Here is a 12,436-nt window from a genome sequence, read left to right as displayed (position 1 = left end):
GTATTTCAGGATACAGACGCCGAGACTGTTTCATGAGCATTCCGCTCTTGTAACAGGAAAAAAAAAATAGCCACACAAAAAAATAGTCAGCCACACAAACAATGCACATTGTGATTCTAGAGTTTTGGCCTGTTCCTTAAATGGAAGGAATAAATACCATCAGCACGTAAGAGCCAAATCTCAAAACAGTCTTGAACTCAGTATACAATAACAGTCCTGCATTTGTTTCTGAAGCACAGAGAGCATACCTGGCATATAGATATAGCCATCTTTTCCCGAGCCAGTGAACAAGAATACATGTATCACATCATATGACTGCCTCAACACCAAGCTCCTTTACGTTTTAGGTCCTGATAGAAGTCAATCCTCCTTCCACTCTCCTTGCATGTCCTTGCATGCAATAACAGCTAATTGGCAGATCACAATCAACCCCAGGCCACAGAATGCCCAAGTGGAAGAACAGTTGTTACGCTGGACTGCTAATCCAGGTATTGCCATGAGAGAATGTGATAATGGGGCCAAGTTCATCTCACACACAATACACAATTCCCAACAACTACATGTAGGTCTTGCTTTACATTTCTTTTTATACACGTTCATCTATATATTGGTCATGTAGATAAGATCACTTATTAGTACTAAAAAGGGAGCAACAGCTTAGCAGAAACTCAAAAGAGCTCAATCTGCATCTCAGCACTGCTACAGGCTTCTTGTGTCAACCTGAGCAACATTTTCCGAAGTGATACCTACCCAGCATAAACAAAACACTGAGTCCAGAACCTCAAGCAGAATACCTATCACCATTTCTGCACAGCCCATAAATCACCTGCTCAAAGACTGTAGCACACAATCCGCTCTTTCCACTGAAGCTGTGCCATTATGCAGAGATAACAAACAGCTACAAAAATAATCTTTTTCATATAGAAAAGACAAAATTGTCCAGTATAGAAATAAGAGAACTCAAGGAGGGCATAAAATTTTCAATTTCCAACCTTGACTCTCAATACATTTTTTAACCTATTGTTGAAGAATTTCATATGAACTACAGAAATTACCTACATTGAAAGAAACAGAATCCAGGTCAATTCCCTTCCCAACTACAAAGCTTTTTCTTGCTCAACATGCACAATCACAAAAAAAAAAAAAAGTAACTAAGTAACTATCACAACATTCACATGATATAAACCTAATTAATTAATTAATACAGCAATCTAGCTGATATCACCATAAGGAAAAAATAATAATAAACAACTGTAATCAAGAAATGAATTACTCAATCACTACTAATAAAATGCAGCTACTTTATTAAAAGTGAGCTTAGACCGCCTCAGTTTTGGCTACTGTGTCCTAACCATGGCAAAATAAATCCTTGGTGCAAGAATCACCATGAAAGAATATCTTTAATTGCCTTCTAATTATATTAAGAGCACAAAAAAGTTAGCTGCAGTAATACTAATAACAAATTATCAAGTTGCAGTTATATTGATCAACGTAATTAAGTCTTAAGTAGATGGTCCTTCAAATACCTGTACATCCAAGCAAGCCTTGAAAATTTACAACATTTTGAATCAGACTTCTAACTGAAAACACTCTATTAAAATTTTCTTTAGTACAGCCATTCCTAAGCATGGAAGAACATTAAAGTTAAATTCAAATTAATCTGCACTGACATGCAGCAATCTAGAATGACTTGAGAAGTCACAGCCTAAAGAGAAAAAATAATGGGATTAATCCTGCGTGTCTCACATATCCAAGTAGTTCGTCCTTTTGCAATTAGTTACATTGGGACAGTAGGTCTCCTTGCTTGTTTACATACTTGTGAATACAGCGTCCTCTGTAGTGGAGCAAGAGCTGTGTTCCCAGGGCTACTGTCTGTTGCTGATTTGTTTCTCAGAATAAATACAATGCAGTGAGTTCCAAATATGTCTAACTGCCTTTGTGCTTGAGGGAAATAGTTGTAAAATTCCCCCAGCCTAACAATTCCCAAAAGGAAACTACCACAAGAGTAAGAGGCATGGTGGAGTCTGGCAAATCCAAACAAGTCTGACTGTATAAATTCATGCAGGTAGCCAGGCTGCAAAGGACAGCTATCACAAACAGATGTTTACATACTACATTCTTTCTTCATGTTTGAGATCAATAAATAAATAAAAGGTAGATATCAAGGATAGGATTTACTTATCCAAACTTGTAGATGGCTAAAATAAAGAGTTTGGATCGACATGGTTCCCAAGTTCAAAATACCCAATTTCTGAAAGTAATTCATTCCATCCTAATACCTGTCCAAGACACGGGGAATGAGTCTCACAATGGAGATCTCTCCTTCCCCAGCTGACCACAAAAGGGTGATTAGATATCCAACTATGGGATAGCTAACAGCTGAAGTAAACCCACAGAGCAAATCCTTCTAAGCAGCAGGTTGAGAGATAACACACCAAAATTTCCCAAATAAGTCTACAGAGCGCTTGACATGTCATTTATTTATGCCAACAGATGCTGCAGCATGCAAAGATGAGTGATAAAATTCCTAGCACAAAACAGATGTCTTAGTAACCATCTATTGGTCTTAGATAAGAATTCAACTGCACCAGAAATTAACTGTGTGTTTGCAACTTTAACTTGGATCTACTGTACATATTAATAGTATGCAATTAATCAATTCTGTTTAAGTTCCTGTTAGGTGGCAAAAAAAAGTAACTTCATTTCACAGACCAGAATTTTTCAAAATAATGCTAGGATGCAAATATCTTCTGATTAAAACTACAAAGTTGAAAAATATAAAATGGCACCGCATAATATGACAAATAGCAGAGCGTGTATGTCGTAAGGGATCCCTGCTTAACCACAGCATAGCTTTCCAATAAAAATGTTCAGCTTATCATCTGCGACAGCCTAAAGCTAGGCTGCAGAAAATAAATCGCTACCTTATTGATAGTGTTGTGCCTCTTGTCGTTGTTACAGACTATCTGATCAAGAGCATCCTGCCTGCTCACATGATCTTCCAACCACACACACACAACTTAGGACAATTCTTTAGTGACAGAACCAATGCAAGTTGCATTATTCAGATGAATGATGTGTTCTGATCTGTCTGATGCACTCCCGTATTGATTTTAATAAAATGAGTCTTTGGAGTTCTATTTAACCAGTATGTTCCTTCTGAACTTGACAGAACATACTGTTTTCAAATAAAATTAAGAAAAAAATATTTTGAACCTTATGTTGGAAAGACAGACATTTTATTTAATACAATATTTATTAACATTAGTTCTTTATAGCATTCTCTCTGGTAATAAAACTCAAGAGTAATAGATGATACATTTGCCACACTCCTTTTTTAGACACAAAAAAGACTGCATTTTGCATAAAGCTATCCATCTGCTCTCTTCCTCATTTTCCTTCACAAATGTGCATACACAAATCATCTCAATAACCACCCTGTCTTGTTTGCAAACTTCACAGGAACTGGAAACAAAGTTTCTCTGAGTAGCCTGCTTGCTAGAATAAAACATGACTCCTACTAAACCTATAGGAAAAATAGTTAAGTACTAACTTTGTAGAATAGCAGTATAACAGGTACATAATTGTGCATTCCAACTTTTCTATTCTTGGCCAATACCACTACCAATATTTCCTTTTCCACACTGTTCTTTCTGGAAAGAAGGCATGCATACTTTCATTCTCTCAGAATTTCTTTTACCTCTTTTCAATCTAAGACATTTTCAAGGCAAGAAAAGTGTTTCTAAAAGTTCATACTTCAAAAAGTGATTTTTTTTTTTTTAAATGAAGGCACCTCTTCTTCCTTCTCATTTCCACAGCATTTGATATAATATTGCAAGATAGTAATTTATATGCTAAAGGAATTCTCTGATGGCATCTAATTAAACAATTCAATCAGAAAACAAATTAAAATGAAATATTAGAGTAACCCCATGTGTAAAATGCTGCAGTTAGAGCTTTCTGGTATTCGCAGGGTATCCTGTTGAATGCAATTCTATTACCCTTGCTAATTTCATGCCTGTTCAGCACTGCAGAACATCTGAGTTATTGACACCTTTCTCCAACAAAAAAAGGAGTAGCTCAAGCAAAAACTTTACAGCAAACTACAGATAATTATTATCTAGCCCAGCTATTTGGCAGCTGGTTTATTCAATTTATGGTAATGAAACCCAAACTTATAATTTCTTAAAGCTGACCTTCAAATTGATAAACTTGAAGCTAACCCAAACCCCAGTCAAGTTTGGACTATTCCTTCCAATGTCTTCTGTGAGTTCTGCAACATGACCCAGAAGTCATAACATCTCACAGTACTAAAGCAAGATCTGATTAAAATAACATCTTATTCTGCAATCTCTGCCACAGATATTCCTTGTGAAACTCAGTTACTATCAAGTAATAGTACTATATACTAATAGTACTTATTACCAAACTGCTTGCTTATTTCTGGAATATTCTCTTCAACTTTCATACAAATGTTATTTAAGAAAAATATTTTTTGGTTTGTTTTTTGTATAGTCACAAGTTGTCACAAATTATTTTTATGCTTTAATCCATGCAAATCCATCCCTTTCTCTATGACTGAGAAGAATCACTGCCCAAAGTAACAAGACCATATGGTCACTATTACTTTCCTTGAAAAGAAGACTATCAGAACTTCACACCTACAAAACTGGAGGTATGCTCTAGCCCTATTTGGATGAATTTCCTGTATCTAACTCTTAATAGCATCTTTTGAAAAACTGCTGCTTTCATACATGCTTCCACAGTGCACTCCACTGGCACACAGGAAAAACAAAATATTTTTTCATTTATTTTTCAGTAGTCAGGAAAATCTCAAGGACTGCATGAGAGAAGTTAAAACTTGCAGGAGCTGCTGTAACTCATCCTCCAAAACAAAACGGGGGGGGGAGTATTTTACTCGTTTACCCAAGCTGACAAGACTGTCTGACAAATGGAGGTATGTGCAATCTGTACAGTGATGTGTCACATATTAAGAAATAATACAAGCCACAGAAAAGCAACTGGGCTTTAATAGTGCTGCAAACTTGTGAGCATTGCTAAGCGGGGGAAGCCCAATTCATACAGGATTAACCACCCTGCCCACTCCACCCCTCTTTAGACTGCCAGAAGAGCAGTTGGCCAAAGCTGCCTAGAAGGAGGGGAGCTTTGGTGCACTGGTGATAGGTATGCTTTGCTCTGCCTTTGCAGATTTAGGAGAAACTCGAACTGGGATTTGAACCTTCAGTAGAGGTTATGCGGAAGCAGAAAAAGATGGTTCCTCTAGATCTCTCATTTACCCACCACCCTCCTTACTATCCAACCCACTTAGCAGACAGAGGGAGTGACTGTATGGCACCATGCAGATGTTGAAAATATAAAGGAAGATGCTAGTTAGGGATCACTCAGCAAAGCAAAGACACCAATGAGAGACTGTCCCAGCTAAAATCCCAAGTGGCTCCCGCCACTACAGCAACACTGAGGGAAAACCTTGAGCACACCCGGACGCACACGCTCTCCACACGGACTAGCAGAGTCAGGCTTACAGGGGGAGGAGAACAAGAATTCCCCTCGCGGCAACCCATTTTGGCAAAAGCAAGCAACAAATACGAAACAATGACGAGAACAAGACACACACAAACACACACACACACAAGCCAAACGCGGCGAGAGGGGATGGAGGGCGGCACACGGAAAGCTTCGGGTGGGTGAGGGGGAAAGCAAGCGGGGGGAAGGTACCTTGTATGTGCTGCTTGATGACATTTTCCAAATGGTCCAGCCTTTCTATAATCCTTAAAGTGTCCCCTTTGTCTTCCTCTAACTTTTTTTCCGAGATCGGCTCCTGCACTTTCACATAAACACTGGCAATGTAGTTGGTGACCCAGCCCACGTACAGCAGGCAAACGATGTTAGTCATTCCACTCAAAATCACGCAAGTGGACACTAAAGTTTTGGTTTTCCTGGTGCACACCATCCTGAGATCGCTCCATATAGCTCCAAAAATCCTGCGATCCAAAAAAAAACAAAAACCGCGATGAAAATAAATCCTTTCTCCCCCCTCCCCGAAGCGGAGGCCACTCAGAAGTCAGTAAATTTCCATGCAAAAAGTTCTCCGATCCACAGAACAGAAATATTTGTCGCCTACCTAGAAGGAGAGGTGGGGGTGGGGAGGGCTGATCATTAAAATCCTGGATTTTAGCACATGCAAAGAGCTAAAACTTTGCGATAGCGGTGGCGACAGCAGCCCGCAAGGCGCGCCGACCGGCGGGCTGCCCGCGGCTTTTAAGCACCGGGCATCACGGCGGCGAGCAGCCCAGCGGCCGAGCGCTGCAAACTTTGTTCCCTCCGCCGCCGCTTCCCATCGCAGCCAGCCCCAGCTCCACGATCAGCGCCGGGAAGCGGCTCGCCGGAGAGCGGGGCTCGCTCGGCCGCGGATTGACAGCCCCCGCCTCCAATACGGAGCCCGCCCTGGCGCCGAGCTTGCTGCCATCACCGCACGGCCGGCGGGGGCCCAGCGGGGCGGGGTTACGGCGGGGCCCACCTGATCCCGCGTGCACACGCACACACACAGGCTTGGAAATGCACATAAAGGCAAAATTCCTCTCAATAGGAAACCACGCTGATTTGAGGGATGGTGCACAGTAGAAGAATCTTTTCCATTCCTATTAGATAAAACCTATGGTAGCAAAAAGGTGACCTTATGACTGCTTTTTTTTTTAAACATAGTCTCAAGACAGAAATTTAGCGTGAATGTGACCAGTAACAGGAACAAGGAGGCAGCTGTTAACACACTAAAAACTATTTTAAATACTATCCAGCAAAAGCTAGTAGCAGCAAATGCTTTGTCTCACGCTGTAATTTTACATATGCAGTAAATATGAGTCTCTTCTGCTTCATTAGTCGCACCCCTCAACTGACATCACCCCTGCTTGTGTGTGGAAAGCACAGCAGCTTCCAGGAGTTACTCCTCAGTCTCCTAAGCCTCTCTGAAAACTAGCTGAAATTTGGGGCAAATGGCAAGCATTTCCCCAGTGATACTCTAAAGGAGACCATCATGACAGAACTCCTTTGGAAATTAGATACTATAACTCAAGGCACTAGAATGTGAAAAAAGAGCATACATTTACATTTTAAGAAAAAAACATTTTAGTACTACAGGCAAGTTTACTAGATAAACCAGTCAACAAACAATTTTAAGCTTTATAAATACAAAATAATGATAGAATACACTAATCCAGCCCCATCGCACAAGTCAATTGTCCTGCTGGTCTGTGATGATCGTTTGCCTATAGTATCATTTATTTTCCCATTTCCTGTCTTTATTCTTCAATGTTGCAGCTCCACATCTGGTAGCAAACCAGAAGCAGTTAGTGCATGTCACTGATGCCTTTAATAACAGTGTTATCTAGACTTGCTTTAATCTTTGTGAATTCTGCCTGCAGTGAGAAAATATAAATTCTTCAGCCCTGGCTATTTAGGCAGAATCGGGACTTAGCTTTGGGCTTCCCAATTTAAAGCAAAACTTACCTAAAATCAGTCCAGATAAGGGACACGTAATGCTCATTAAAAGTCGTATTTTCCATGGGGGTATATAAAATGTTAACAAACAACTGACAGCTTTTATAAACAAACATGAGTGGGTGTTGTTACTAATGACTGTCAGCAAATCCATAAGTGCCGTGGAGGTTTCAAAAAAGATGGTTAACATGTCTCACAGGCCTAATCAACTGCTTATAACAGCACATAATTGATTACCTTATTATTCTAGTAACTATTAATAGTTCATTAGCCCTCTGCTCCCAATAGTTTTCTGATCACATTTAAAATATAGTTTTATATATGGCTACATTCTCCTACCACCAAAGCCGCACTCTTCAACAGTAGAACAGCAATTCCCTGTCTCCTCGTTTGAGCCTATGTTTCACTGAAGCTAGTGTTAAAACTGTTTGACTTCATAGCAAAACCTCCAGTTGCTTTAATACATTACACTGGCTTTCACATCCCTGCTAATAATATTCTGGACTGGTCTTTTTAAAACTTCTATATTTTTGTTCCTTTTCTTGTGTGCATGTTTTCATTTGTTTGCTTTTTGTTTTTCCAAGTTTATTTAAGTGTCTGCTGTTCAGAAGTTGGTCTTTTTTCTAATTTTGATTTATTATGTAGTATCACAATCCAGACTTGAGACTCACTTGTGCAAGGTACAATACAAATACATAATCAGTCTACTTTTATAATCTAATTGGAACAAAACCAGGAAAAGTACCAACAGGAGAAAAAGATATGGTGCCAGCCTCACATTATAGTCAGGGAGAAAACTGCAGGTAGATTGGGTAATTAAAACAAAAAAGTACAAATTATGAGGAAAGAACAAGGTCTAAGAAACTTGGTCTCTTAGATCTCCATGGTGTTTTTGAAATTTCTAGTTCAGGTATTTAAACTTGAGGCAGTGAAATCTACTGTGCAGGTCATTAAACTACATGTCTGATTTCATCCATGTCCTGGTATTGATCTGCTATGTCATGCTATGCAAATTATTTCACTTCTGTTTCACTTTAGATAGCAGAAAAAAATATCTTAGAATTTGTATACATCACAGGCTTCAATACGAATAGCCCCAAACCTCACAACTGTAATAAGATATCATTTCAAACAGTGCTAAGGAGACATTAACCTTATAACATAGTAAATACAACCACCACTTATTATACGTTAGAGTGTTCTGTAAGAAAGACAATTCAATTACTATTTGTTACCTAGCATTACAGTTACAGGGAAGTGAAAGGATGGAAAGAAAGATATGTTTAAGAACTACATTTTTATTGGTGAATTTTGATGCAAGCTAAAGCATTTTTAGTAAGAGGGTCCTTGAAGAAAAAAGTAGTGAAGCATCACAACCAACATTATTTACATCCCATTTTACAAGAACAGGTTTCTTACACCTTGTAAGAGAACAATGGAAAAGCTCAAGTTTTAGCATTATTTTGACTGCATTCTATTCAGATTCTTAGCTGAAATACAATTAGTTTATGGAGATAAAATCTTTGTTATTATCTAGTCTGAGCAGATGCTCTTGCATTACTCCTTCCCTCTCCCCCATGATGATCATATAATTTGGAAAGATGGTACAAAATTCCAAAGGCATTCAAGAAGTAATGCTGAATTTTACACTGTGGAAAGAGACAACCAAATACATATAGAAAATTCTGAATTAATCTGTGCAGGCATTTTTCTCTAGGGTTGTTTGTTTTTTGTTTGTTTTTTTTTTTTTTTTTTTTTTTGAAACTATGATGTCCAAGTCTGCGTGCACACAAATCAAAAACTATCTGGCTCTTCAGTATGTATTCACCCCTTCTGAAGATGAGCTCTTTCCAACAGCTCAAGCAACAAAGCTGTTTCTTTAGCTCTTGAAAAGATAGAGCTTCCTGTATTTTGAAGATAAAGGCCATGAGCTCAGCCCCCAGGTAAGTTATCTGGTGATTTTTGGTATATGTTGTCCCTAGTCATCTCTCTCACTAAATTTAAACCAACTTACTTTAAATTATATAAAGACACATGCAGGCATTTTTAGAGATGACTTTGCATATTAGAGTTGTGTTTTGAAGTAGCAGATTTGTTGCATGAATGTTGTAGATAATGAACATGAACTAATAATAAAAAAAAAAAAAAAAAAAAGGAATGGAAAATAGGAAAGAAGCTGAACGGATGAAAAGTGGGGTGGAGGAAGATAAGGTAAAAATGCTGCTTCTTTGTTATCCTGGGATGTGTTATTATGATCTTTATTCCTATGCCATTTTTAACTCCTCCCTATACTCTTTCTTTTTCTCATGCTTTTTAGTGTCCATATCTGCTCTCTTTCTTTTCTTTTGTTCCCTGCCATCTTTCCCCTTCCCCATTTAAAAATAACTACCTTTAAGTTTACACCAGTTCTGTTACACTTCACCCTTTTCTGACATTGTTATGAATCATCGGTTCATTTAGGTTACACAGGGCTTTTATTTTTCACTGCTTAGAAAAGACTACCCAGCGAAGCAACAACTACTGTAATCTCATATTGCCAAACTGCACTCTCTCAAGGAGGAAAGGTAAGGTGCCATCCAACTCACGGACACTCAATGACATTTGGATGGCTAACATCCATGAAGTACCATTTCAAAACCATTCACCTAGTGCTGAAGAAGGAAATAAAGCAAACCAGAAGATACAGGAACAAGACAGAGAGAGCTATTTCAAGTTGAAAATAGAAATGGATCTTGTCTCCTGGACTGAGTGCACTATCAGTGCACGTAAAGCCATGTGAAAACATACCACATGCAAAAGAAACAGAACAGAGTTAGCAGAAACATTAAAACATCTTATGTACAAAAGCAACCTGCAAGTGATAGGGGTAGATTAGTGCACATCTTCCTCTCCTTTATTTTCAGATTCATGCTTTAGAAGATATTTGTCATCCCTCTTATACGGTTCCTATAAAATTTGTCTATAGCTTTTAAGTTTTGTTGTTTGCTGTTGTTTTTCTTCAGATGGTAATTTCCTTTCTCACTGATTGTGAGGCTTATCTTGTCCATTTGTCCTTCCAAGATGGTTTTCCATCCAAAACATCTAAAATAATTTTAAAAGTAAATTGATCTCTGCTATGCTGTTTTTGTCGGTTACTTTTATGCACTGATATGATCTACTGTCTTCTAGCAGCTCACATTGCACTACTTATTTGCCACAAAACTCTCAGTTAATTCATCTCAAGTGAACTGTATGACCAGCAACTCACCAATATGAGTAAAAGATGCAACATATGGCCTTTTGCAAGTGGCCAATTACAGTTGGTCAAGGGAGGCACTAAGTTCTGTTCTTTTCAAAGTTGCTGTGTGTCCACCCTCTGCCCCCTAATAAAACAACCATGTCCCTAAGCACCCTCAAGTGTATTCATTTTTAGGTGTTAAACCTCAGATATACTTGAAGCAGATTTCCAGAGGTTGTGGGCCACTCAATCTCTGAATCTCTTCATGTTCAGAAGCAAAAAAAGTTAGGAAATATGAAATCATTTGTAGTAACTAAAAATCTCTGCTTTCTCAACCCTGTTGTCAGTGCTGTTTCTTCTGTCTTTAACTATAAGCACACACATCTTTGCAATGTGTCAACCAAAAACTGACATAACTAAATATCCTATTTCCAAACAATGTCTAGCTCTCAACATTTAAAGACAAGAACAGTTCTTTTGTCAGGCTTTGCCTGGTAAAGCATTAACACGTTTGATGGCTTAAAGACTTTCTGTGTCAGAGGTTGCAGCCAAGCAACTGCTTACACTAGCCATGGCTTTGTCGTTACTTCACAAATTGATGTAATCCCTTTTTGAATCTGTACTCTCTCTTATTCCAAGAAAAAGTAGTCACCTTTTCACCTGTTATTTTTCAGACCTACCATAATCCTTCTAAAATAACTCTTGCCCAACCTGAGTCTTGTATACACAGCCCCTTCTCACATGAAAGGAACTCCATACTTCAATTACTGTGTCTTAATATTACATTAAATTATAGATGGTTAGAAAAAAAATGGATGACTTCTGTAGGATCAGTTAATTATTCATCCAGAAATTATAAGGAACCCAGATGGTTCTGCTTTACTGCTAGGGAGGACAGACTACAGAAGAATAATCCTGGAGAAAGCAGTTGTTTTAATTGATCCATTTTCCAATCAACATTATTCCAGTCTTTTTAAAGAACAGTTTCGGTGAGCTGTCATTCAGATAACATGACCTTCTGTTCATGTTATTTTGCCAAAGTCATGTCCAAGCATGTGATTCAGGTGAAATATGGATTCTATACCTTGAGACTTGAGACACTTTTCTAACACATTATTTCATCGGGTTTAGCAGCCACAGCCTAAGCAAACCAACATATGCATATACCTAGAACACATTAGAAATTTATTGTGTTTTTTTTTTTTTTGTTTGTTTGTTTGTTGTTTTTAATTTTATTTGTTTGTTTTTTTAAGGAATTGAAAAAGTCTTCAGTTTGGGAAATTATGGTTTGGTTTTTTTTGTTTTGTTTTGTTTTGTTTTGTTTTGTTTTACTTTATTTGTTTTTGTTTTTTTATAAAGCATGACTATGTCCAGGAGTAAGCTAATCTCCAATCCATTCACTGCATTCACTGTATTAATAAATAAATAATGAAAACAAACAAAACCACACCCCAAACCAACAATTTTGTACTACTTTAAAAAAAAAATGACTCCACAGCAAGAAAGGTTTCAGTCTACTTTGGTATTATAACACCTCTTGCAGTTTGAGAAGAAATTAAAATTTTAATTTCATTGGGCCTGGAATGTCACACTGGTCTGTGCTGCAAGAACATCAAATAAAAGTAAGCAACGTATTAATATTTCTGTAAGACTTCTCTTTTTGTTTTAAAAAGAGACAGCTACAAAAATGGGGGGGGGGGGGGG

The 12,436-nt window shown here is 38.1% G+C and overlaps 1 protein-coding gene across 8 annotated transcripts in view; it reads right to left on the bottom strand.

The window, feature by feature from the left end:
- GALNT18 (polypeptide N-acetylgalactosaminyltransferase 18) overlaps positions 1-12,436 on the bottom strand; it is a 246,548-nt gene that overhangs the window by 209,655 nt on the left and 24,457 nt on the right. For 6 of the 8 annotated variants that reach the window (XM_084519783.1, XM_084519781.1, XM_084519778.1 and 3 more), the window contains exon 2: positions 5,737-6,002. In XM_084519783.1, the coding sequence (XP_084375909.1) occupies positions 5,737-6,002 (266 nt within the window). Of the gene's footprint in view, positions 1-5,736; positions 6,003-6,142; positions 6,435-12,436 lie in introns of those variants that run through there. The other 2 variants (XM_084519785.1, XM_084519786.1) reach the window with 2 other exon arrangements.

Source organism: Aythya ferina (genome assembly GCF_964211825.1).
Source record: "Aythya ferina genome assembly, chromosome: 5".
In the NCBI taxonomy this organism is placed as follows: Eukaryota; Metazoa; Chordata; class Aves; order Anseriformes; family Anatidae; genus Aythya; species Aythya ferina.
The sequence above is the reverse complement of the archived record's forward strand: the minus strand, read 5'-3'. Positions and strand labels throughout refer to the sequence as shown.